The 25,903-nt window shown below is 42.6% G+C and overlaps 1 protein-coding gene across 3 annotated transcripts; it reads right to left on the reverse strand.

The window, feature by feature from the left end:
• Nucleotides 1–636: 636 nt before the first annotated feature.
• Nucleotides 637–25,892, reverse strand: ITGB1BP2 (integrin subunit beta 1 binding protein 2). 3 transcript variants are annotated; one of them, XM_075184456.1, is made up of 12 exons: nt 25,836–25,892; nt 25,272–25,433; nt 25,047–25,096; nt 24,904–24,960; nt 24,573–24,733; nt 19,749–19,852; nt 19,610–19,665; nt 19,431–19,501; nt 15,977–16,088; nt 1,733–1,843; nt 1,434–1,496; nt 637–1,189 (listed from the first exon to the last, which is right to left on the reverse strand). In XM_075184456.1, the coding sequence occupies exons 2-12, from the start codon at nt 25,384–25,386 to the stop codon at nt 962–964; spliced, it is 1,128 nt and encodes a 375-aa protein (XP_075040557.1). In that variant the 5' UTR covers nt 25,387–25,433; nt 25,836–25,892; the 3' UTR covers nt 637–961. The 3 variants fall into 3 exon arrangements, with proteins under 3 accessions (XP_075040557.1, XP_075040558.1, XP_075040556.1); XM_075184457.1 differs by having other exon boundaries at nt 25,802–25,863; XM_075184455.1 differs by lacking the exon at nt 25,836–25,892 and having other exon boundaries at nt 25,272–25,567.
• Nucleotides 25,893–25,903: the final 11 nt, after the last annotated feature.

Here is a 25,903-nt window from a genome sequence, read left to right on the forward strand (position 1 = left end):
TACTGCTTTGATTGTAAAACTGTAAAAAATTCTATTCCCTTACATTTTCCACACTGCCAATTCTCCACTTTGACCACTGATTGGCGCTATTTAAGTAAATATTGATAATAATAGCTTGCTGAAATCATATTACAGTTATGGGATCTATGATCTGTAATGCTTGGGGTACTTTGGGTTTCTTGGGAAAGTTTTTTTTTTTCACACAATTTGCGGGTAAAGCAGGGTAATATTTAAATATAATTTAGTTTAAGTTTGCTGCTTCAATGCTACAGGCATAACCAGCCATGTTAAGTTGTGTAGCACTCCTCATAGTGACAGAGTGTAGGAGAAAACTGCTTGACCATATATGTGTATATGACAATATTACCAAAAGAAACAACTATTATTTACTTGTTTTTCTTTCTTGCTTTTGTAACTTCTTGGATACTGGGTTTCATGTTCATATTACTGAAATTTCCATGTAATAGTTAATAAATAATAGTTCATAATCATGACCGATTCAAAGAATTTCATTATTAACCAAGAGCATGTAGTGTCACACCTAAGTGTTTAGAGTGCTGCTGCAGCAGCACACAAACATGACTCAGATTCACACAAATAATTACAAATATTTATTTTAAAAAAAAAAAAGGGGGAAAAAAAAAAAAGGGGGAAAAAAAAAAAAAGAAGGTACAGAGTGCTAGGCGAGTGGGGGAAATGTGACTACTGGGAAAAGTGTAGTAGTATTGTTTGGCAAAAAATAAAGAGATAATTTAAACAGAAAAAGAGAAATGTAATTTTCTGAGGGGAAAAATTTCCAAAATGTGAGACAACCCATGAAGGAAATATGAGTAAGAAACACAGTAATCAGGCCTGAGATGTAAAATGTAACAGATGAAAGTGGCAGAAAATGTATAATTGGCAATTAAAAAAAGCAATGTTGTCACATATTTTTATATGGGACTATTCTAAATCCGTTTGTTCAGTCACAAAACTCATCGTCTTCTGACCAACTGAGGTCATCATCAGAATCTTCATCAACAACCTCGGGAGGGGCCACAACCGTTTGCTGTGGTTCTGCTTCAGGTGTAGTCTGTTGCGGGACAACAGAGAGCTCCAGTCGGCCCCATGTAACAGGGTCTGATTTCTTAAGGGTGATCTCCACTTTTGTGGGCAGCAAATTCACAAAGCTTTTTTCCGTGTCAATAACCTGTAGAGCCATGAGGAAATGCTTCAGTACACAAGAGAGCATAAACACAACATGACATATTACAGGTATTGCCAGACTGAAACTAGCAGTACAGGACAGAACATAGATGATGAAGGAAAAAGAAATCTAAAAAAATAGTTGAACCCTTGAAGGTCATATTAGTAAGTTGTATGGTAAATTATTAGGATTAATGAATAAAAGGATCAAACAAAAACTATTGTTATATTACCAATTCCATACTTACACCCCACAACTCCAACTGCTTTCTGAATTCCTTCTTCCCTTGGAAGGAAATTTGAATGTCCATCTGTGAAGAGAGGTGGCAGTTACTTTCAGAGCATATTACCATTCACTTGTTTCCTAGTCAATCCTGCCAACTAATGTCACACAACAGCTGAAACCGTTCTGCACCCAGATTGACCTTCCTCAATCCAGGCTCCAAACAGTTCCTGCTACAATCCAAATCCATTCACTTTCTAACTTAACTGATAACCTCCATGTACATCTTTGTTAAATTATCTTTCCCCATTACTAATCCTGTACCTGGGTACGATTGGCTTCAACTGTAGTGAGATCTGGTAGAACGGTTTTGGCATAAACCGTAATGACAACAAGACTGCTGGTCTGGTGCCAGTCATAGCGGCATGAGACTTCCTGAGAAAGAAATAAAGGGAGGGTGAGAAACGTGTTTTAGGCATATACCAACTACATTTATTAAACCAAAGCATATCATTTATATATTTTATATAATATGGGGTATGTATAAGATATTCCCATCACATTTATTGGGTGAACTTAATTCTTCACCCTGCATTCCAGAATCCTAATAATATCATTGCTAATTCCATAATACACCGTCTTTATCTCATTGCATGCACCCAATGCACCCAAGAGGACAATGGTAGCGCAGGTGAGTCTCTGTAGCTCACATAAGGTAGTTACACTGACACATTGAGAGATGTATTGCTTACACAGACTGTGATGGACTGCTGAGGGTCCCATTGATTGTACTGCATGGAGGGGTAAATGAGGTACGGACTCACAGTACAGGAGGTCTAAAGCTCCATAGAGGTTGAGGAGTGATTTGCCAGTATAGGGTCAAGTGTAGTTGGCCAAACTGACCCATCCACAGCCTGTTTAGGTGCACAATTTATAGGGAATGCAGTGAACGTGGAAAGTGTTGTCAGGACAGCGTGCGCAGGCTTCACTGAGATAGGTTGGCAAGAGATGCAGCAGCAATGTGGTACACAAGACAGAGTCTATCCCTTACAAATTCAGGAAATCTGGCTGAAGGTATTATTATAATCTTTAATTTATAGGATGCCACAGAGGGTCGGCAGCACCGTAAATAAAGAACAAAACAGAACACGGCACACAGGGCAGTACAAAAAACAAAAACAAACTGCAATTACAAAACAACTCAGCTGAGAGCAGGTGCACAGGGCAAATATGTATAAATGAATACCCAAACACTAGAAACTAGAAAAGGAGAGGGGGAGAAGTGGGGAGTGAACTAAAGCAAGTTGAACCTGTGCCCAGCAATGTGGGCACAATTATCAGTGTTAAAACAGTGATGGAAGAGAAGTCAAGGGAGAAGAGAAGAACCAAGGGCAGGGTCTTAATTTCTAGGTGCAAAAATGAGGTTGGGGAACCGAAGACAAAGGTAACAGGAGGAGGAGGAGGAGGACTTGAGGATTAGAGGGCCCTGTCTACATTTTAAAGGGAAGGGATTATTTGGGCTACAGCATTGAGTGTATACTGAAGAGGAGCGGGACAAGTGCTGGGGAGGTCAGTAAGGAGGAGGTTGCAGAATCAAGGTGGGAGTAGAACAGAGAATGGATGAGAGTTTTGGTGACATTAACAGAGAGGGAGGGTCTGATACAAGCTATATTGTGGAGAGGCTGATCAACTGTGTTGAAGGCTTCCGATCGGTCCAAGAGGATGAGAAGGGAGTAGTGACCTTTAGATTTGGCAGATAGAAGATCATTAGTCAGTGCAGTTTCTGCGGAGTGTAACGGGCGGAAACCAGATTGCAGTGGATCAAGGAGGGAGTGGTCTGAGAGGTATCTAGTGAGATGTAGTGAGATGTAGACAAGCCGTTAAAGCAATTTAGAAGCAAAAGAGAGGAGAGAATTAGGGCGGTAATTAGACAGAGTTGTATGGTCAAGATTTGTGTTTTAAGAATGGGCGAAACAAGAACATTCTTGAAGGATTAGGGGAAGATACCCGAGGAGATGGATAAGTTAAACAGGCGGGTTAGGAGGCTGTGAAAAAATTCAGAATTTGCCTATTATACTTCAGCCCATATTACTGGAAAGTACTAGTGGTTTCTCCATGGAACGTTCCTTGCGAATGAAAGTTTACATTGGGACCTTTAGTCAGGTGCACACCTGCTTCTTACACTGGACAGCAATTTGGTTTGGAGACAGCTGAGACGGAGGAATTATACAGAGATTGGAATCCACATTGTTGGGTGTTCCACGTGTACTGTGAGTGCAAGATTTCTTGCTAAACTCCTATTCATCTAGTTTCTATTGTATCATACTTGGAAATTCCATCTGCATGTCACTTTCATTGCGAGTTATTTATCAATGGATATCTGCTCAGAAGCTATCACTAGAGGCTGAATAAAAGGCTATTAAATGGAGATCATCATGGACATATGAAACTCACACAGTGAGCTCAATATTAGTTAATTGTATTTGTTAAGGTTGAGGTTGTTTGAGAGGAAGAGGCCATGTATGGAGGTAAGTTTTGTTACAAACAGAGCGTGCATTCCAAAGGGCACATTTAAGGAACTTTGGAAGAGAGGGGAGACAGGTGATGCGTTGAGGTTTGCTGGATTTTGGTAGCGTTCAGATATATGCGTGTGGGAGAAGTGAGGGGGACCTGGATTAGGTTATATATCACCTGCTAATAGAAGTAGGGAGGAAGATAAAAAGGACAAAAGGTGAAAGAGTTCACCAGAAAAAAGTTGGTTCTAGAGGAACTCCAGTCCATGAGACTAGAAACAAACTTTATTCAACAATTCTTAATTAAAATCTAATAAAACAGGATTCTAAAATCAGCGAAATATTAAGAAAATAGAAGGTGACAAAGGCATGAAAAAAGGTGATTAAGAAATAAAATAAACCCTTCAGAAAAGCCGGTCGTATGTCCTATCTATATATATTATTAATATCCATTAAGTATAAGGGTATGTAGGTCTCATATTTCATATGTGTTATCATCAACATTTATTTATATAGTGCCAGCAAATTCTGTAGCGCTTTACAATTGGGAACAAAAACATTAAGAAAACAATACTGGGTAATACATACAGAGAGGTAAGAAAACCCTGCTCGCAAGCTCACAATCTATGGGACAATGGGAGTTTGAAACACAAGGGCATGTGCTACATCATATTGCACACTGGACCAGCTATAATGCAAAGTTAAAAGTATTGAGTGGGCAGTGTGTGTACCAATGTTGGTCAGAGGGCTGTTGTCTTGTGTTAGCTGTGTAGAGGGTGGTAATAGGGGAGATTAAGATGGTGGTTGAGGAATATCATAAGCTTGTCTGAAGAGGTGGGTTTTCAGAGAACGCTTGAAGGTTTGGAGACTAGAGGAAAGTCATACTGTGCGAGGAAGGGAATTCCACAAAGTGGGTGCAGCCTGAAAAAATACCTGTATCCGAGAATGGGAGGATGTAATGAGAGTGGAAGAGAGATGCAGATCTTGTGCAGAACGGAGGTGTCGAGTTGGGAGATATATTGAGACCAGTGAGGAAATGTATGTCGGTGCAATTTTGTTGACTGCCTTGTATGTTAGTAGAAGAATTTTACATTGGATTCGTTGAAATACAGGCAACCAATTTAGAAACTGACAGAGTGGCTCAGCAGAGGAAGAACGGTTTGCAAGAAAAATCAATCTAGCTGCTGCATGCATAATAGATTGTAGGGGTTCAAGTCTGACTCTGGGAAGACCAGTAAGGAGGGAATTGCAATAGTCGATGCGGGAGATGAGTGCATGAATTAAGGTTTTTGCGGTGTCTTGTGTGAGATATGTGCGTATTCTGGAAATGCTCTTTAGGTGTATGTAACATGATTTAGATATGGAGCTGATGTGGGGAATAAATGATAGTTGTAAGTCAAGGATTACACCTAGGCAGCGAGCTTGCGGGTGGGATTTATGGTGATGTACAGAAATAGAAATGTCAGGCAGGAAGCTTCTGTTTTTGGGTGGGACTATTATTAATTCAGATTTTGAAAGATTGAGTTTCAGTTGGCGAGAAGACATTCAAGATGAAATGGTAGAAAGACAACACAGATGGTGAAAGATCAGTAGAGGATAGATAGATTTGTGTATCATCTGCATAGAGATGATACTGAAATCCAGAGGAGCTTATTAGTTTTCCAAGAGAAGTGGTGTAGATAGAGAACAGCAGAGGACCTAGGACTGAGCCTTGCGGTACTCCAACTGATAAAGGACATGAAGAAGAGGTGTATCCAGAGACATTAGCACTGAAAGAGCGATTAGATAGGTAGGATGAGAACCAGGATAGGACAGTGCCTTCAAGACCTAGGGATTGTAGCGCTTGTATGAGGAGAGTGTGGTCAACAGTGTCAAATGCAGCAGAGAGATCAAGGAGAATTAGAAGAAATGTTTTTAACTTTTTGCTGTGATCAAATCATTGACAACCTTGGTCAGCACAGTCTCTGTGGAGTGTTGAGAGCGAAATCCTGACTGAAGAGGATCCAATAGGTTGTTTGCTGTAAGAAAGTGTGTGAGGCGAGTGTAGGTAATTCTCTCGAGAAGCTTGGAGGGGCATGGGAGCTGCGAGATGGGGCCGTAATTTGCAAGAGAGTTTGGGTCAGAATTTTTTTTTTTTTTTTAAATGGGAGTAATCACTGCATGCTTGAACAGTGATGGAAAAATATCAGTAGAAAGATATAGATTACAGATTTTAGAGGGGGAATGAATACAGGACACAGGGACCTACTAATTTGTGAGGGAATGGGATCAAGAGGACAGGAGGTAGAGTAGGAAGATAAGAACAGAGTAGAAACTTCCTCTTCATTTGTGGGATCAAATGAAGAGAGAGTGTTAGAGGGTGCTACAAAGGAATTGAGCTGATTGCTTGTCAAGGGAGATGATACCATTTCAAGTCTGATCTTATCTATTTTGTCCTTGAAATAGGAAGCAAGATCCTGGGCACGGATGGTAGTTGGAGGATTAGGGGCGGGAGGATTCAGAAGAGATTTAAATGTGTCAAAAAGGCATTTGGGGTTAGAAGCCTGAGCATAGATGAGAGATTGGAAGTATGTTTGTTTTGCAGTGTCCAGGGCATTTCTATAGGAGTGGTAGATACCAGTATATGTGATGAAATCATTAGAGGTACATAATTTACGCCAGTGACGTTCTGCTTTACGAGAAAGTTTTTGTAGAGTTTGTGTTACTTTAGTGTGCAACGGTTGGCAACGAAGTCTACGTGGAGTATGTAGTGTCACTGGTGCCCCTTGAATCAAGGACGGTTGCTAGGGTTTGGTGAAAATGTGGTACTGCTCAATCAGGGGAGGAGAATGTACAAGTTGGGGAAAGAAGGTGTTAGGGAGAGGTGGAAAACTGTTGAAGATTAATAGAGTTGATATTGCTGCGGTTGTGAGGAGATTTGGAAGAGTTTGACACTAAAGAGGATAAAGAACTGGGAGTGAGCGAGTAAGGTGATGATCCAAGAGGGGGAAAGGAGTGTTAAGGAAATCAGAAACTGAGCATAGTCTAGAGAAAATAAGATCAAGACAGTGGCCATCCTGATGAGTAGCGGATTCAATCCACTGGGAGAGGTCAAGTGTGGAGGTTAGTGAGATTAGTTTGCAAGCAGCATTGGAACGTGGATTAGAAATAGGGATGCTGAAATCACCCATGATGATGGTGGGGATGTCAGAGGATAAGAAGTGAGGGAGCCATGCAGAGAAGTGTTCAAGAAATTGTTGGTGTGGTCCAGAGGGGCGATAGATGACAGCAACACGCATAGAGAACGGGTTAAAAATCCTAACAGCATGTACGTCAAAAGATGTGAACGTGAGTGATGGGACAACCCTACCTTCTTGTCTGCCTCCAGGTCTGAGGGTGTGGGTGAAATGGAGACCACCATGTGAAAGGGTTGCAGGTGAGGCAGTGTCCGATTGGGTGAGCCATGATTCTGTTATTGCTAGAAGGTTTAGGTTGTTTGAGAGGAAGAGATTGTGTACAGAGGTAAGCTTGTTACAAACAGAGCGTGCATTCCAAAGGGAACATTTAAAGGACTTTGGAAGAGAGGGGAGACAGGTGATGCGTTTGAGATTTTCTGTATTTCGGTAGTGTTCAGATATATACGTGTGGGAAAAGTGAGGGGGACCTGGATTAGGTGATATATAACCAGCTAATAGAAGCAGGGAGGAAGAAAGGTAGGAAAGATGATTGTAACATGTGTCTTTTTAGTTTCTGGCGACAGGGTGAGGCTGTTAAATTTATTGAATTTAAATAGGAAAAGAGTTTGTGAGTGGTTATGTATATAAAGAAAACATGATAGTAGGGTCTATATCTCAGAAGCTCATCATTGATCCACATAACACATCTATTGTGCCTGTGACAGGATGAACCGCCTATTCCACTCTGTCTGTTGTTGCTGGTAACCAGCTGGGCTTACTTTGCCACCGTTCCCTTTCGTTATCCCAAATGCGCTCTCTTGTCGCAGTAGGAGCGGCTTACAAAGGCTGACGCCACTGGACTCCTATACAGGCATCCAGAACCGGGTTTCTTCTGGGTAGTTGATGCTGCTAGTGTACCTGGGCTGGTACCCCTGACCTCTCACGATAGGCATGGGGGGATCCATCCACAGCAACCCTGATCTATTACACTGACCAGGGCTGCAGGGTAGCGGGCAGAGCTGTATTACTGGAAAAGCTTGGGTCCAAACCTCAGACAGACGGAGAACGGATTCGTTTTATGGTCTAATCTGCAGGTCACAGCAATACAGCAATATTAAAGATGTTTCCAAGCAGGTCTTTGAAGCAAGATGTTTATTTGCTCACACTGGTTTGAGGTACCAGTGATCAGGTCAGATGTTGAATTCAGAAGAACACATTTCAGTGTACAAGTCAGTGCATTTATACATTTCAGACACATGCTATTTTTAGCATCAGGATATACTCTATTTACACAAACATGGATTTACATGCATTTCAAGGCTAACAAAATTTATACTTATCTATGAAATTCACTCTGGGCAAAAGGCCACACAGTAACGACCCCCTGCTGGGCCTTTGGCCAGAGCAGGCATGGCACTTCATTACAAAACTTCGTTAGCGCTTCCTGCTATCAGACTCCCTTGCACATATGCCTAATTGCTAGTGGAAACCTCCAACCTTACAAATCCTAAACAATAACACTTCCATACTAAATACACATAAGACCTCCATCCACAAAGGCCTATTGTATATGCTTCAGAAATAAGGCATATCCTTTAGTAAGGTGAAAACAGGAAAAAACAGTTTCTACCCTGGTCTCAGAAATAACGATTTCCTATCTCAGAATATATACAATATCAAAAATAAGTGCATTGGCAATTTATATAAATAAGCACCCTACGCTATTTCCCTTAAATAAATTCATACCATTAGTTATTTATCAGTGATCCAGTCACAGTGCCATTTCCAAATTATGATCGATTTGGTAGTATAAATTCTATTTTCAAAGGTAGCTGTAAACTAATGTTTTTATTAGCTTGTTTGGAGATGAAATGGGGTATTATTATGAGATACAGGGATATGGCTTATATTGGCCTAAATGATTGTAACAATATTCCCTCTATATTTCTCGCACCCACAACATATCCGAGATGGTCCTAAGAATATATCCACACAGGCCCGGCGCTCTCATTAGGCAAACTTAGGCAGTTGCCTAGGGCGCCGGGCCTGAGCCTAGGGCGCCGCTGCCGCTGACTAGATTTGAAAATCTAGTCAGCGGTGAGAAGTGGGAGAGGTGGTGCAGCAGCCGCTGTTTCTTCAATGTCCGCCCAGGCTGCCCGGCGCGTCGCTCCCACTGTCTGTCACACACATCAGTGATCAGGTGACACTGGGTCACTCTTCCGCGGCGCCTGTGTAGTATATCACACTGTCTGTCAGTGACAGATAGTGTGAATAAAGTTTGCTACCCAGCGCCCCCCTCCCTTCCCAGCATGCCACGGCTGCTCCACCCCTCTCCTCTGGTGTAAAGAAGCTGAGGAGCGGTGGGCAGCCATTACAGAAGAGCCTCTCTGCATCTGAACAGCCTTCAGCATCCAAAACAGTAAGTATCTTTATCTTTTTTTTTTTTTTTGTATTATTAATTTCATTTTATAAAAAATGGGGTACCCAAAGGGGAAGTGTGGAGGCCCAAAAAATGTTGGGGGTGGGATTTTTCATTATTATGTCACACATTATGGTCTATATTTAATTTAAAAACTATGGTGAATAAAATAATTATTTTATTGCACCTCATGCTCTATATTTGACTTGCTTAAAGTCAATAATAGAGCACGACGTGCCAATAAAATAATTATTTTATCCACCGTAGTTTTTAAATCAAAGATAGAGCATGAAGTTGCAAAGAATATAAATTTTTCTCCCACATAGCTTGAAAATTAAATATAGAGCATGAGGTGGAAAATAGTATTTTTTCAATGGTATAAAAATTACTATTTTCCACGTCATACTCTATATTTGATTTGCAAAATATGCGGTGGAAAAATGACTATTTTGCACTTTATGCTCTATCTTTGATTTAAACACTATGGTGGATAAAATAATTATTTTATTGGCGCCTCATCCTCTATTATTGACTTGCTACAAGCAGTGGAGTCTGGACAACGTTCTCTATGAAACATCACGGCAGCCAGACCGCTATGAAACATCACGGCAGCCAGACCGCTGTAGGAGGTAAGGCTTATTTTTTTTTTACCGAAAGTGAAGTGTGTGAGGGTCTGGGAAGTGGGTATTTGGCGTGTCTTGGGGTGGGTGGGGGGGGGGGGGGGGCGGTATTTTGAAATTTTGCCTAGGGCGCTGAGAACCCTAGCACCGGCCCTGTATCCACAAGCTCCTTTCAGTAATTTCAGAGGTGGAGCTCAGTGTTCTTGGGGAAAATATCACATCGTTAATACATAGTATGGATTGTGCTTATCGCTCACTCAACACCGTAATTAACTCCGTGTAGATATAGGACCAAATTTCTTGTTTGCCAGTTAAATTAAGCTATCTTTGAATAAATGTGCAAACCGCTAATATATTGTCTGTTATACGGCACAATTGCGGCTGTTCGCCGCTGACCGGCTTGTTACTTCCGTGACCCAACATACATTTCGCCGACTTAGTCATGGAAATTACTCATTTGTCATTGGAATAGGGCTAATATACTTAAGATGAACAATCGTTGGGCTCCATCTATAATGGACATTATTTTGGACCAATCACATGTGTTGTTTTCTAAGGTAGACATATCTCAGTGTCTTGTGCATCATTATGAAGTTATAGGGAGAGGATTGTAGAATATATTGAGGATAAAGGATGCAAAAAGCTTAGAATTAAATTAGGAAATTAATGGATAAACATATGATTGAAATCAGCTACTAGATTACACAAAAAAAATAAAATATAAATGTAAAGGGGTATGAATACTAATATATATATATATATATATATATATATATATATATATATATATATATATATATATCTGTTAAAACTATTGAATTTAAATAGGAAAACAGTTTGAGAGTGTTAACTAGAGGTGAGTAAAGTAATGAAGGGGCAATGTGGACAGAAGTGTGTGTTGCAGGAAGGGTGATGGAGGATATAGTGCTAAAGATAATGCCATGAATGTTAGGAACCCCTCAGCCAGTACAGCAAAACCCAGAGTCCGCTCCGAACGTCTGGTGTTCACTGTTGTCCCTAGTGGTGGGGACAGCCTTGGCTGCAGACAAACAGAGGGTCGTGAGATGTGCACTGGCTGGGGAGAACCCAGGAATAGAGTTACAGAGGCCATAGAGTAGTAAGTGCAGGAGGGAGCCAGGAGAGACACCGAGTGGATGGTGTCAAGACTGATATATCACTCGTGGCCACTGAAATGAATAAAGGAACAGCTGATAGAGAAGTCCCCTGATACGCAGCAACCTCTGTACCCGGTGCATGTCCAAAAAGGAATGGAACTTGCAGTGATAGGTAAAGATGATGAAACTGAACGTAGGCAGTTGCCAGGGGTAACTACAACCCACATTACCGGTGAGAGTCCAGAGATTTGAGGAAACTAGTTCTTGGGCAGTTGCCAGGGGTAACTGCAACCCACAGTACCGGTGAGAGTCCAGAGATTTAGGGGAAACAGTTATTTGGCCGGTTGCCAGGGGTGACTATAATTACAGGCACAAGGTGATATATGTAACAGTCAAAAGTACCTGTGGAAAGGTTGAGTCCAGAGCCAGAGGAAGATAGTTGAAATCTGAGCACAGTGATGCTGCAGGGGCTGCATCTCCGAATACAGGTAGGATGAGCAGAGGAGCTGCAGGTCACGCTGGAGCCATGTCTGGGAGCATGACTTTACCGGGGTCCAGGAGATAGCTGACTGGAACTGGTGAGTAGATAGTAGAATAGTCAGGAACTGAATCAGGTCTGGTACACGGGAAATCCACACAGGAGAAGAGAGTCAAAGCAGAGCCGAGTCGGTACACAGGGGAATCCAATGAAGAGTAGACAGGAACGGTAACGGTCTGGTACTCGGGGATATCACAAGCGGCAGGAAACAACATAAACACAAGGGAGCAGAACACTATGGTAAACGTATTGCCGGCAATCCTGCAGAGGATTAGACAGTTATTTAAGGAGAGCAGAACCAATAGCCTGCAAGTGATAATGAGGAAGCCAGGTGAATGAGCTAGGAGAAACAGGTTGACCAGGTGAGGCATAATATAGAAATGACAGCATGAATTGTGGGCAGATTCAGACAGAGAACAGACCTAACTGACCCTATCTAATCTATCTAGCTAATCTATCTGCCTATCTGATCTACCTAAACTAATGCTGGGTACACACTGGAGAAATTTCAACCAACTTTTTATGCCGAGCGATTTTACATGTGACCGATGGTCCGATCGCTCGGTCCATGGACTGCATACACACTAGCCTTGTCTAGGACGATAAAGGGGAGAGCGGACGTCCCTTTAGCGACCTTTTACAGCCATGTTGTCGTGAACAATGATTTCAATTTCGTTCACACTGCAGCGACATTTGCGGGAAATGTACGAGATACCAAATACATTAGCATAAAGGGGCAGAGCTTTAGCTATAGTTAACTCCCTCCATTTCTATAAAATATAAGTTTAGTAATATACATTAAATTTAGAAAAACATTTAACTGCTAAAGTGGAATGCAATGAATATTCCCCAATAATAAAACCCCTTCGTATGTAATGGAATGCTCCATTCTCGGCGTGCATCATCGCCGATTGGTCCACAGCAGAAACAAATGCCCATGTCTGAGTGTATAAAATGACAGAGGAACCTGTTTGGCGCCGAGGAGCATCAGAAGATGGCGAGTGAGAAAGTGACAGTGGGGGTTGCGGGTAAGGAGAAGATGTCAGTGGGGGTTGCGGGTGAGGAGAAGGTGTCAGTGGGGGTTGCAGCTATGGAGACAGAGATAGAGTCAGAGATGGTGCTGGAAGGGCCAAAAAATGTTGGAAAAGTTAAGGTGGGGAATGGAGATACTCGAGAAGAGGAAATAGCAAATCCAATGAGCCCAAGAGAGGTGGAGATGATGGTCAAAGTACTGGACCAGGACGACAACGACATTAAAAAAGGTCAGTAGCAGATGTAGTGTACCTGTAGTGTAGATGTAATGTCACATAAAGAAATGTAAAAGGCTAATTTATAACCTAATTTTTTATGTCAGAACGAAGAATTAACGGTGAGAAGGCCTGTTTAGATACCACTGATACCACTAATGTTACACCTGTTAGCAAACAAGAAAAAATTGAACAAGAAAAATATACTAAAGAAGTTCTACACGAAGGTATATCAGTGTACATGTGTATGTAGACATGTAAATGCTTTGGGCACATACCTGTACCGTTATAATAACCAAAATGGCGCCTGTTTTCCAGAATGTACGGAGGTTAAGCCCGCTATTATTGCAATTTTGCCAGCATGGTCTTGGTGCTGTCTGCTTGCAGCGCAACAAATCAGTTGTGCGTCCAGAGCCTTACAGACAGAGTGTCACGATACACTCAGATTGAAAAGGAACTGCTTGCCCTTGTCTTTACCTGTCAAAAGTTTCATGTGTTCATCTATGGATGTCCAGTAGTGGTTGAAACAGATCACCAACCATTGATCTATATTCTCCGCAAACCTATGCACACTGCTTCGGCACATATCCTATGGTTCATGCTCAAGTTCCAAAGGTACCATCTGGATGTGGTGTACAAGCGTGGAAAGGACCGCCACGTAGCTGACGCTTTTATCACGCGCTCACCTTCTAGACTCCGTGTCACTGATGCAGACGATGAAATGGATGTTATGGAGTTTAATGTCCTCTCCACTCGGTGCATGGAAGAGATGTGTGATGTTACACTCAGGGATGACCTTTGCCAACATTTATCGCATGTCGTCCTGCATGGTTGGCCGTCTTCCTCCAGGGTATTGCCTTGTGACCTCAAGTAATTCTTTGCTTTCCGGGATGAGTTGACCATCTGCTTGTGCCCCCTGCAATGCTCTACAGCCCCATCATGGCAGTACCGCTCACTCTCCATAAGATACCTGACCTCCATTGGTCTATCTATCGTTGCTGCAGATCTTTTTGTGTTGAGGGGAAAGGTACTTTGTGTTAGTGAACTCATATTCTGGTTGGTTCAAGATAGACTATCTTCCTAAACGGACATGTGCCACAGTCATTAACAAAATAAAGACACTTCTCTACCCATGGTATACCATGCAAGCTGCTCACTGCCAATGCCATGCAGTTCATGAGTGGGGAGTTCCAGTCCTTCACCAATGAATGGGACATCTCACATGTCACTAGCAGTTCGAGCTATCCACAATCTAATGGGCTAGCAGAAAGGGCAGTACATTCTGCAAAGCACCTGTTAGACAAATGCAACAGAGATGGTTCAGACGTAATCATGGCACTCCTTAATTTGAGAAATACCCCAAGGGATGAGCTCCCTTCTCCTTCTCAACACCTTCTGTCCAGATGCACTCGCATTATCATTCCTACCACCAAAGCCAAGCATACACCAACCATTGAGACCAATGTGCAGAATGCTCTGGAGAAGTCCAAGTTACTGCTCAAAGCCAATCTCAACAAAACCTCTCATCAGTTGAGACTGCTGTCTATGGGGCAGACTGTCCGCATCCAGACTGCAGTCGGGTTTGACAGAGTCAGGACTGTGCAAGGATCCTCCAACAGGTCCAACAGCAACCTGGTGCAATCCGACGGTGCTTTGTATGAGCGCAACAGGCGTCACCTCTTAGGGGTGTGTGAGCCAGCACCCCCACCTCATGGAATACCGCCTGAGGATGTCAGAACACCTATCAATGTGGACAATGGGTCCTCCTATACGCCTGACCAATAGTGAGCCCTGTTTAACACAAAACACATCACTACCCCCTTTCTTCATCACGTGGTCTGGTAGAATCTCCTGGCCCAATACTAAATTCCAGGACTTTGTTATGTTACTTTCGGCATTACCAGTTCATGTGCGTTTTCACTTGCACACTGTCCCACATCCAACACCTGTCACACTGTCTTGCACCCACACACCTATTGATAGTTATATTGTTCTAAAAAAAAAAGAAGGATGTAGATGTACGCTATATGTATTTGATGGAAGTGACATCACTGCCATCCACTTGCCAACCAGGAAGTGCTGGCTGACAGGAAATACCTGCCAGCCATTTTCAGTTCTCAGTATATACCACATAGTAAAGACACGTTTTCACAGCTCTCCAGCATCTTATTCTTGATTTGAACTACGACAGTTTGTCCCTCCCCTTATCCATCTCACTTTAGTCTGCCATCTACTTATGTTTCACAGATTTTATTTTTGTTTTCAAATGCAATACAAAAAGCAATACCAAAGACCAGAATAGCAATAGTTGTACAAATAGGTAGACAAATAAACAAACAAGCAACCAGGTAATCTAGACTATTTGTAGTAATACGTTGGAAGGAACATCAAGTGCTTGTTTTTATATGGCATTGGTGAAGAGAGTTTAATGGGATGTGTAAAAGTGTATAGCCCCAGGAGGGGTTTCTTTGGTTAGACGGTCCGGTTTAAAAGTTTATATGTGCCTTGGATATTAATGTATTTACAGTACATATATAGGATACAACTGTTCTATATTCCCCCTGCATGCCATGAACGGTTGCACATTAAACAGTAAATAAAAAATACTGCGTGTGTCTATATCATTAACAATATATTTTGGATAATTTTTTTGCATCACTGCAGAATAGGTTTGCATTTTATAAATCAAAGATAACAACAATATAGTATAGTCCTATGGGTAGTGTACCATCCTGACAAACAGTTCAAACACATTTATATTTTAGATATTTGTGTAGGTTACACTTATTTTGGTTAGAGTCTGGTCAGTTTTAATTTTTCTGTCACCATTAACATTAACAGCTGTTAGCTGTGAGAACAGCTAACAGCTGTTCTCACTGTGCCTAAACACAAACCTTCTGTTGGCTGGACAGATTGTCAGTTATCCTGGTGATAGAGCAGCAAAATGTGATAATTCCTCACCTGTCTCCCAGGCTGCTGCACCCACAGATGTTTCCCTGTGCTGCATCCTTTCTGATCCAAAAATTCATTGAAGTCACTTGTTTTAATGGAACAACATGACCAGAACTTCATTCTGCAAAGATGTTTGAATAATTAGATTTCTGTATTATTAAGCACCTTTCAGTAAAATTGTGCCCTAAGATAACAAATATAAGTGAAAGATTACAATAAGTGAAAATGAGGAAAAGAGCGTCCAAACCAAAAGTGTTTACCATATAACCTACAGAGTGAAAGGGGGACATTAAGTGTGTTATGGTTGTGTGAATGGGAAGAGAATATATGTGGACATCAATATGATCACAAGTGATTGGAATCAGATAAAGGTTTTCTTTTCACTGCAGGCTGATTTTATCATTTCAACATTACAGCCAAGTAGTAGCTAAAATCTAGAGATGGTCACTGACCCCCGTGTTTTGGTTTTGTTTTTGGATCTGGATTACCTTTGCGTTTTGGTTTTGCAAAACCGCCATTGCGTGTTTTGGTTTTGTTTTGCTATTTTGTTGGAAAATCAATGTTTTTGGGCATAAAGTAACCAAATTTAGTGCTCCTACTGTTTCTTGGATAAGTAAGGTAATTCTAAAGCTAATAAATTAGGAAGAAAACAGTTTAATCCCTGGTAAGCTGTCCTTAATTCTGCACACGAACCTGATTGTCTTCCTCTCCATCTTGGCCTATTGGCAATGCAGCCATCATCTTTGGGTGTATATTACACCCTACACTTCTAGTTAAATATGTAAAGAAATGGACAAAGGCAGTTTGGTATCTGTCTGTATCAGCACCCCCCGTCCACTTGTAGTAAAATAGAAAAAAAGCAGCCTGCATAGACTGTAGAACTAGAATATACAAAGAAATGGACAAAGGCAGTTTGGTATCTGTCTGCATCAGGTCCCCTCTCCACTAGAGTAAAGTAGAAAACTATTCAGCCGTTATATGATCTAGAATATAAATAGAAATTGAGAAAGACAATTTGGTATCTGTCTGCATCATAATCATCAACATCCTCATTAGCGCCCTCGTCGCCTACACAAATCTCCCCCTCATCCTCTTCTAATTCCAAAGTGGCATCCTCACCTGGTGTATCACCGGCTACACTCTGGCTGTTCAGGCACACATCAGCAGAACTGCTTAAAGGACCCTTCTTTATGGGTACAATAACAGAATGCTCACGATTAGACATCCCACTGTTGGATGGACTCTCCACAGGGATTGGTGTCATTTCTGATTCAGAGCAAACATTATCCTCTAATGCCTTACTATTATCTTGCAGCTCTGCTTTGACGCGTAACAGTAGTTGTGCACCACTTGTAGGCTCAGTAACATTTTTGAATCTGCCACTAATAGAGAAAGGCGAAAGCCTCATTCTCTCTTTGCCACTGCGTGTGTAGAATGGCATGTTGGCAATTTTTTTTTTTTTTTTTTTTTTATCGGCAGTTAACTTTTCCTCAGTTACACTTAGTTTTCGCTTCAACGCGGTAAATTTTTTTGGGTGTGTGTTTCTTTTGGATAATTCCAAATCACGGTGTAGTTTGACATCGCCTTTCCCAGATGACGTACTAGGAACACTACCATCAGGACTGGTGACAGAACCTAGTTGCTTATTTTGCTCATATGTGGACTGCTTTGAATCAATTCTGAGCCCAAAGCACTTGTAGTGTTACAAATTGTTTTTGACACTGCTGCAATATAGTACTTTTTTCACAGCCAGATAAATTTCTGCAAAATAATGAGGGACACCCTAATAGCACTTGGAGTGCCAGAAACTGAACAAAAAACCCTCCTCTCTTCTCCTCTTACTGTTGTAACAATCTGGTATTAAGCTTTGAATGCTGTTTAATACAATCAATCACTGTCCCTGCGCTGACATAGCCAGTGTGACCTAACCCTGCTCTCTCCCTGTCAAATGGCGATGGATTGCTGTGGAGGCTGGTGTTTATGCTTTTTAAACCTCGCGAGATCCAAGCTCAGAAAAACGAATACGTCACAATGACGTTTTGCCTCGATTTCGAAACCGAATGGGCGGGAGAGTACCGAGCCTGCTCGGCTCGGTACTCGGATACCCTAAATTCGGTAGGATTCGGATCTCGGGGAACCGAGCCCGCCCATCTCTACTAAAATCCCACCAAGCGGCTGTGTCAGAAGTGGGCTAGAACTTATTCCAGTAAATCTGCAGTCCTTTAAGATGTTGAAATTCTTTATGACTTGTACAGACTTGTTTACATTGTGCATTTGACATGTGATTTTCACACTGTTGGACTCATTTAAATGGCAAAATGTTTGAGGCTCCGTGCAAAATTCCCTTTGTAGGTGCATTGAGCTTTGATTTGCACAGGTACGCCTATTCCTGAAGGATGGCAGCATTTGCTCCAGTCAACGAGTTCGGGAGGAGCACCCTCACTCCACACAAGTACAGTGCGTGTATGTACCTTTGCATCTAGTTTTGTGGAGCAAAGCAAAAGTGAGATTTCATTTTGTAGAGTAAGATAAATAAAATGAGAAAGGGTTTAAGAGAGTGCTGTAAGTTGGTATCACACTACACTTTTAATGTGACCCATTTTGAGCCCTTCAGTTGCACATTGGTAGAGAAGTAAATTTTTAAGTGAACTTTACCCAATGCAAAAAAAAAAAGCATCAAAACACACAAAAGTGCAATAAAAGCAGTCTAGATTCTGCCACCATCACTCTCATAATTAATTTAAGTCATCAATGAGGCCGAAGCATTAGTTAAAGCAATTAGGACTTTTAATGTGATTGTTACACTTTCGAACAGTGCCGCTCTTGAGATTGTTTCCTCTCCCTGCAAACATAGGCACATTTTTAGTTTGCAGAGGCATCTCATGAGAGTGGAGAGAAGGCATACACCTTCTTATGCGCTGTGCAGACCATCTAGCTGCAATCGCTGCAATTAAGGCCCTTCTCAGCACGCTGGTCTTCAATGCAGTCCACACATGCAGAAAATTCACTGCCATTATTGGCATAGTATTGCAGGCAGCACTATGTCACCAAAACAAAAGAGGTACCTGAGAATAGTTGAAACAGAATGGTCATAAATCCTGTCATAGATAACCACCATCTGTCAACCACAGACTCCTATGTAAACTGGTTGCTAGACCTGAGCTCCACACAGCTAGATCTATCCGATTTAGCTGAACATATGCACATCCACTTAAAACTGCTCCTGTATTTTGGGCCAAAAGACAGGAGAGGCTTGTGTGTGGCCAGCTTTACACATAGACGTATGCTTAGTGATCATAGGAATCAATGATCTCTGTAGCCATCTGTACAACTAACAGAGAATGCACTCATAGAATCAAATGCACAAATTATTTACTTATATAAAATATACTACTTAAAAGGTAATGCTTTTTAAGGTGAAAATTAGACAAGTGGAATGATTACGAAAGGGAATATTTGTTACCCCTCATGAAAGACCGGCACCCCAGGGTGATACACACACGTTCCTGCTTCACTTTCTGACCCCTGATAACTCTGCAGGAAAAAACATTAATATCAGCCGTTTGTTTCCAATTTCTTTAGTCGCCACAAATGTAACTAAATTGTACAGTAATTCCTCCCTGTGCAAATATGTGTACTCGCCTCTTTACAGCCTGAGTGCTTACATCCCGTTCCTACTGTGACCACTGCAGCATCAACTAAAATGACAAAATATTTTACTTCAAAGTTGGACATAAGCTTTCGTTCTGACACACACACCTGAAAGCAGCAGCCTACTGACCTTCCTTCTCAGGCTCCTTATTTGTCCGCAGTGTGAGTTTCTCCAATTCTTGTTCAAGTGACCGAGACACTTTGAGCACAAGAGGCCGCATCTGTTCCTGTGTACTGGAAACAATCGGAAATTGACAATAAGTCTCACATTTGCAATGCACAATTGTATTTCAGGTACACTACGTTGTGAAAACTAATAAAAACGGTTACAAAGGAAAAAGGTTGCATTACCCACAACAACCACTGTCCCAATTTAGGCAGGGCAGTCCTGATTTGAGGGGGCAATCCCAGTCTCTCAACAGCAAAGTTGAAGTTTGGAGATATGTCCCTGCTCACCATTAACGGGTGTTTCCAGGAGAGCGGTTGGAGGTAGCACAACACTTCAGAAGGACTAGGCACGGCCCCACATGACCACAGTCCCAATCCCACATGACCATTACCCTTTTGTGCATGCATCTTATCCCACTTTCCGGCTGGGTAACGCTGGGAGGTATGGCTTAGTGCATAACCACATAATCTGTTACATCTGCAATATGTATGCCAATTTCATATAGTGTATGTACTTAGCAAATCTGCCATACTATGACTTGTTAAGTGTAGCAAGGGTATTGATAAACAGCACATATGTGGATTCTACAATTTAATGTTCCCTTGTAAAGGAAATATTTTTGGTATACTTTGAAAAATATGCTAAATATGGTGGTGTCAGTTGCCGATAATGTTAATTGTATAATAAATTCTGAACATTGTGACTGTTGCTGTCACCATGGCCTAACTTACAAAGCATATGTCAAAATGAAAAAGTCAAATATATTACGTTTATGAGATTAAAGAGATAAAAGAGCTACTAAATCTAGAACAAAGACTAATCCAATATTAAAAGGCACTATATCAATATCAGTTATGTGGAGATGCCCCCAGTGCCCGAGAAGCGGGCGAAGATGCCCGCGATTGCCGTGTCCCTGGAGGGACAGAAGATGTCATCAGCTCCTGTGCGCAGCAAGAGGGTGAAGAAGGAAGAAAGAAGTGACTTACCCGTCCAGCGCTCTAGCGGCGGTAAGTATGTCTTCTTTCCTGCAGGTCCCGTCCGCGGAGGAAGGATGAGCCAATCAGGGCTCATCTTTCCCCGCTGGCCAATCAACGGCCGGATGCGCGAGCCAATCGCGGCTCGCGCCCGGCCATTTAAAAGATTGGCGCCGACGAGAGCCAATTAGCGCTCGCGCCGGCTGATGACGTCACGCCGGCGACTATATAAGTCGCCGGGTGGCGCCATTTTGGGAGAAGAGAGTCGGCGGCGGAGAGAGAAGGACGTCGTGGGACGTCCGGAGTGCAGGAAGAAAAAAAGCCGCCGGAGCGGAGATCGTCGGCGGGGAGCCCTTGTAAGGGCTGAGAGCGCCCCCGCCTCTGGAGCAGCCAGAAGACCCGCGCCGAATGGGAGAAGAGGCGCTGCCGGCTGGAGGGTCTGGAAGACCAGGAGAAAGAAGGCAGAAGACGGCGTGGCAAGTTGAGATTCCTGCGCAGAGCAGGTAAGTACACCCAACGTTAAATTCGGGCACTAGGCCCGTGGCCACGGTCAGGCACAAGGCCCGTGTGGACAGTAAATTAGGGGCACAAGGCCCAGGGACTTGGGCACTAGGCCCCTATGAGTTAGTGGGCCAGTAGGCCACAATATTGCTATAAAGGGCACAAGGCCCTGTTAGTTAGATAGGGGAGGCTCAGAGCCCCCTGTTGTGTAAGGGCACAAAGCCCTTAGTAGGTAGTGGCCTAGAGGCCATAGGAAGGCCATAGGAAGGCCACAGGGCCTGAGTAGGGGCTGGTAGCCCGTAGGCTATAAAGGCCACAAGGCCCTAGTAGTCAGATAAGGAGGCCATAGGGCCTATGCAGGCAGGGGCTAGTGCCCCTAGGTAGCAGGGCACAAGGCCCTAGTTAGTGGGCTCAGAGCCCTGAGGTAGAGAGGGGGCTGAGCCCCATACTCAGAGCACAAGGCTCTGTATGTAGCTGGGCAGAGAGGCCCATGGTGTGTAGGGCATAAGGCTCTGGTGGTGTGTGTTAGAGGCGTGAGAGCCTCGTGAGTGTGGGCGCGGTCCTGTGTGAGGTGAGGTGAGCACACGGAGTTAGGAGGTACAGTAGAGCGGAGGCTCCTGTGGTGCTGTAGCAACCGGCTGGTTGGCTAACAGCGGTGTGCTCTGGTGAGTAGCGTTCAAAGTACTGTATACTGTATTTATTCTGTCTGTGCGGCGAGTATTGTTTGTATTACGGTATTTTGGGGTGTGCTACATAATTGTGTCCAGGGGCAAGACGTCAGGCCCCCATTAAAGGTAGGCTCTTGTTCCTGTGTTTTTCTGTGCTAACCCGTGCTGTGGGGGACAAGTGTAGTTACCAGCGTACACAAAGTCAGGGAAGAACACACGTAGTTTTCCCGTCCCTTAGGTCCCTGGGGTCGCACTGGTTTCCAGAGAGGGTGACTGAGTGAGTCAGTGGCAGTGCAGCACAGCTCAACGCAGTTCCAGGGGGCGTCCCGTGGTTCAGGTTGAGAGTCCCAGTCCTCAGTTCCGTGCAGGTTACCTGGCGGTTCCGGAGTGGGATACGTGTTCGATATCTGGGTGCAGGCAGTCGGGCGGTTCAGTTCGATCGGCTGTTCCGGGCGGCAGTCTGTACACAGGTTAGTGGGCTGTTCCAGTGAACCTCAGTCGGGCCAGGTGCAGCCAGTCCTTAGGATCCGTGGGTGACCCCATAGCAAGAAGGCAGCTTCTTGGTACGGCCTGGGTGAGGGGGTTAGGAACCGCCCTCCGGTTTAGTCCGTGAACACCGGCTGGTGTTCCCCGTAGTGTTTAGTGAGCAGTTCCGTTAGTGCACCACACCTAAGTAGTCATAGTTGTTTGACGTAGTTGCGTTGCCGACCATTAGAGTGTTGTTAGGGTCGGGTCGCTGTTGTAGTCAGTTTAGCTTTGTGGGTGCCATCTCAGTCTCACTGAGAGTGCAGAGGGAGGCTGTGTGTTCCTTGTCATCTGCAGGTGTCGGGGAGGTGCAGGAGAACCGGATCTGCAGTGGGAGTGTCCCGGTGAGTATCACGCTCGATTCCCCCTTTCGGTTAGGCCCTCACCGGCAGGTGTGCGAGGTACTTGAGGCGGGACTAGTCCTGGTCTCAAGTGCCTGTAGTCCCCCGTGCCTTGGTAAGAGCAAAGTGAGGAGGCGGCAAGTGAGCTTGGACTGACCGTGTCCTCGTTCTTTGTCGTATTCTCGGACAGCCCTTACCTGGTAGGCACGGCCGTAAGCTTTGTCTCTTTCTTAGACGGACGTGGTTGGAGGTGACAAGGGTTGCGGCTGCGGATCTGCTGGGATTAAATCGCAGCTGGGATATCGGAGGCGGATTGGAGGTGACCATCGTTTACAAGGCAAGTTCTTTTAGGGTTGCGTCTGTCCTGTTTCCCCGCGGGGCGGCGCTACATTTATGTCCTACATCTTCAGTATGGAGCACTACATTATTAAGAGCCAGACAGCATGGAAAAATTTATTATACATTTGGTGTACAAAGCAACAGGTTACATAAGGTGTGCCATGTATAACATGATGCAAAGTACAGTGAAAAAAAAGAAGACATACTTCTTGTGCTGTGCATAGCTCAGCAAAACAAAAAAAGTCAACAGTATTACAAAAATGTAGACACTCTATGGCCTCCACATACCCAGCATATAAGCCTAATGACAACCACATGCAGCCCAATATACTCCATATATACAGGTAAGTGCCCACATATCAGCTTCATGCAATCATATCACCGCCGTATATAGCCTTGAGCTTAATATAAACAACCAAGTGCCATCACATAAAGTCATATCTTCATAGCCATATGCCCAGCATAATAGTCTCATGACCAGAACAGTCCATTGCTCATCACGTACAACTTTGTGCTCAGATTGAGAGAGCCTCATCCCCACCATTAACCAGTAAACACTTGTTACAATTCCAAGAGACACTACAGCTACCTAACATGATCAGTGGACATTATAATCTTACAATTTAAATTATACTCTACACAGGACAGGACACTACACCTACTCCATATGACACATCCGCTGGACATGATCATAATGCGATTACATTGTATACAGACATAGGACACTATATATACTCAACTTGTCATGATCACTATACCTTATAATGATATAGACATAGGACACAATAAAATTTTGTTGCATTATCATCATCATCTATTTATATAGCGCCAGCAAATTCCGTAGCGCTTTACAATTGCCATTTATACAAACAAAGGACATGACCACTGGAGAAATCAATTACACTGTAAAAAGACACAGGGCACTACATGTACCCACATTATATGACTACTGGATATCATAATATAATTATAATACACTAAATACACATAGAAACATACACCTACCAAACCTGACATACTCTACTTTCATACTCTAAAAGAGAAAGACAGATAACACTAAATCTACTTAATATGACATGGCCACTTGACATAATTATAATACAATTATATTACACTCTAAAGAAAAATTACCGGTACACACCCTCCCAACATGACTTTAGCACTGGATGCGATCATAACACAAGTCTATTGTACTTTACACTTTCTATTACACTGTACTAATTAGATCACTATGTGCGGACACATCTTAATTAAGCTCTCTTTTCTGAGCATACTCTCTATATCAAGGTTATCAGAGATCGATAATTTTGTGTGTGTACAAATAAAACATTGTTTCCGAAAAAAATCGTTTGATAAAATAAGTAAATAACATGTATATATTATTAAGTATAATTTGTCACAATACATTTCACACATATTGTGCATTGTCATTGTTACCTTGGTCTCTCCTTCTGCATCTTTTCTGCAGATTTAGGGCCCTGCACAATGATCTCTGTACATGATTTCGATCCACTGTCATTGGAGGAATTACTCCCAGAAATGTCAGGTTTCACAGGTTCCAGTGGTTTCTCATTGCTATGAAAACCCTTAGTGCAGCCCTAAGAAGAGAAACAAAGGGTCAATAAAAGTTACGGAGTCTGTATCGCAGTGTGGCACTAAGGGAGCAACAAGTAACTGATGTAATAATGGAGACATGATAAATGATATTACCAGATGGATGTTCTAGATTAGACAGAGATGCCGATATTAAGAGAGGCAAAAACTCTACCTGAATAGCTAGAAATTCAGAGAAGTCCGTTGTGCGTTTCCTACAGCAAGACCATCCCTTAGAGAAGAAAAAGATAAATGGAGATTAAGAAAGAAGAATTGGCTAGCTAGAGAGCATGATAGGAGTATGTAGTACACACTAACCTTCAAAGCATCATGAAAAATGGGGTATCCCGGATGGAAGACACAAGAGTCTATGGAAAAGAAATATGTACTTAAAGTACACATGAATAGCACACCATCCCTATCCTATTTGTGTGCTCATTCAAGAAGTTAATTACACTCACACAACTGATGTCTCAGGCAATCTAACATGTAATGCCATATCCCACCCCTATAGTAACATGCATTAAATATAGGTACACCGACCTGCAGAGTTGCTGGCATGGAGGAATTGCTGCCCACATCCCTTGTTATAACACAGCACAGACTTTTCAAACTTGTCCTGTGTATCACTCAGACCCAAGTCCTGACAGCTCATCATGCCAGGAAAACACAGCCAGATGAGTTTAAGAGCAAAGAACGAGTCTTCTATGAAAATAGCAGAGGAGGTACAGAGAATACGTAGCTGAAGCATCCAGTACAGTCAGTACAGTCAGTAGACAGTCAATTATATTTCTACAGTGAATAAATTACTGACACAGAAATGATTACATTCATCATCTATTCAGAATGAATATCATCTATGGTGTAAAACACTTCTCTACAGTATACTAAACAGTTCAAGGACTAAAGCAAAAAGTGTAATGACATATTTTACCAATAGTAACGCTATCTAACATCATAGCATTAATAAATGAAAACAAAACAGCAGTATAAAGCAAAGAGTATAACTTGTATAAAAAGATTACAGCTGACTCAAACAGGGACATAGAATAGACAGAAATCCGAAATATTACCTGGCGAAAGATTATAATACTTAGAAGTTAATACCTGGAGAAAGGAGATGGCAACAGGGTAAGAACAGTGAGCAGAATGACCTGAGAGAGGACTGCACAGTG

The sequence above is a fragment of the Mixophyes fleayi genome, chromosome 9, assembly GCF_038048845.1.
Source record: "Mixophyes fleayi isolate aMixFle1 chromosome 9, aMixFle1.hap1, whole genome shotgun sequence".
NCBI classification, from domain to species: Eukaryota; Metazoa; Chordata; class Amphibia; order Anura; family Limnodynastidae; genus Mixophyes; species Mixophyes fleayi.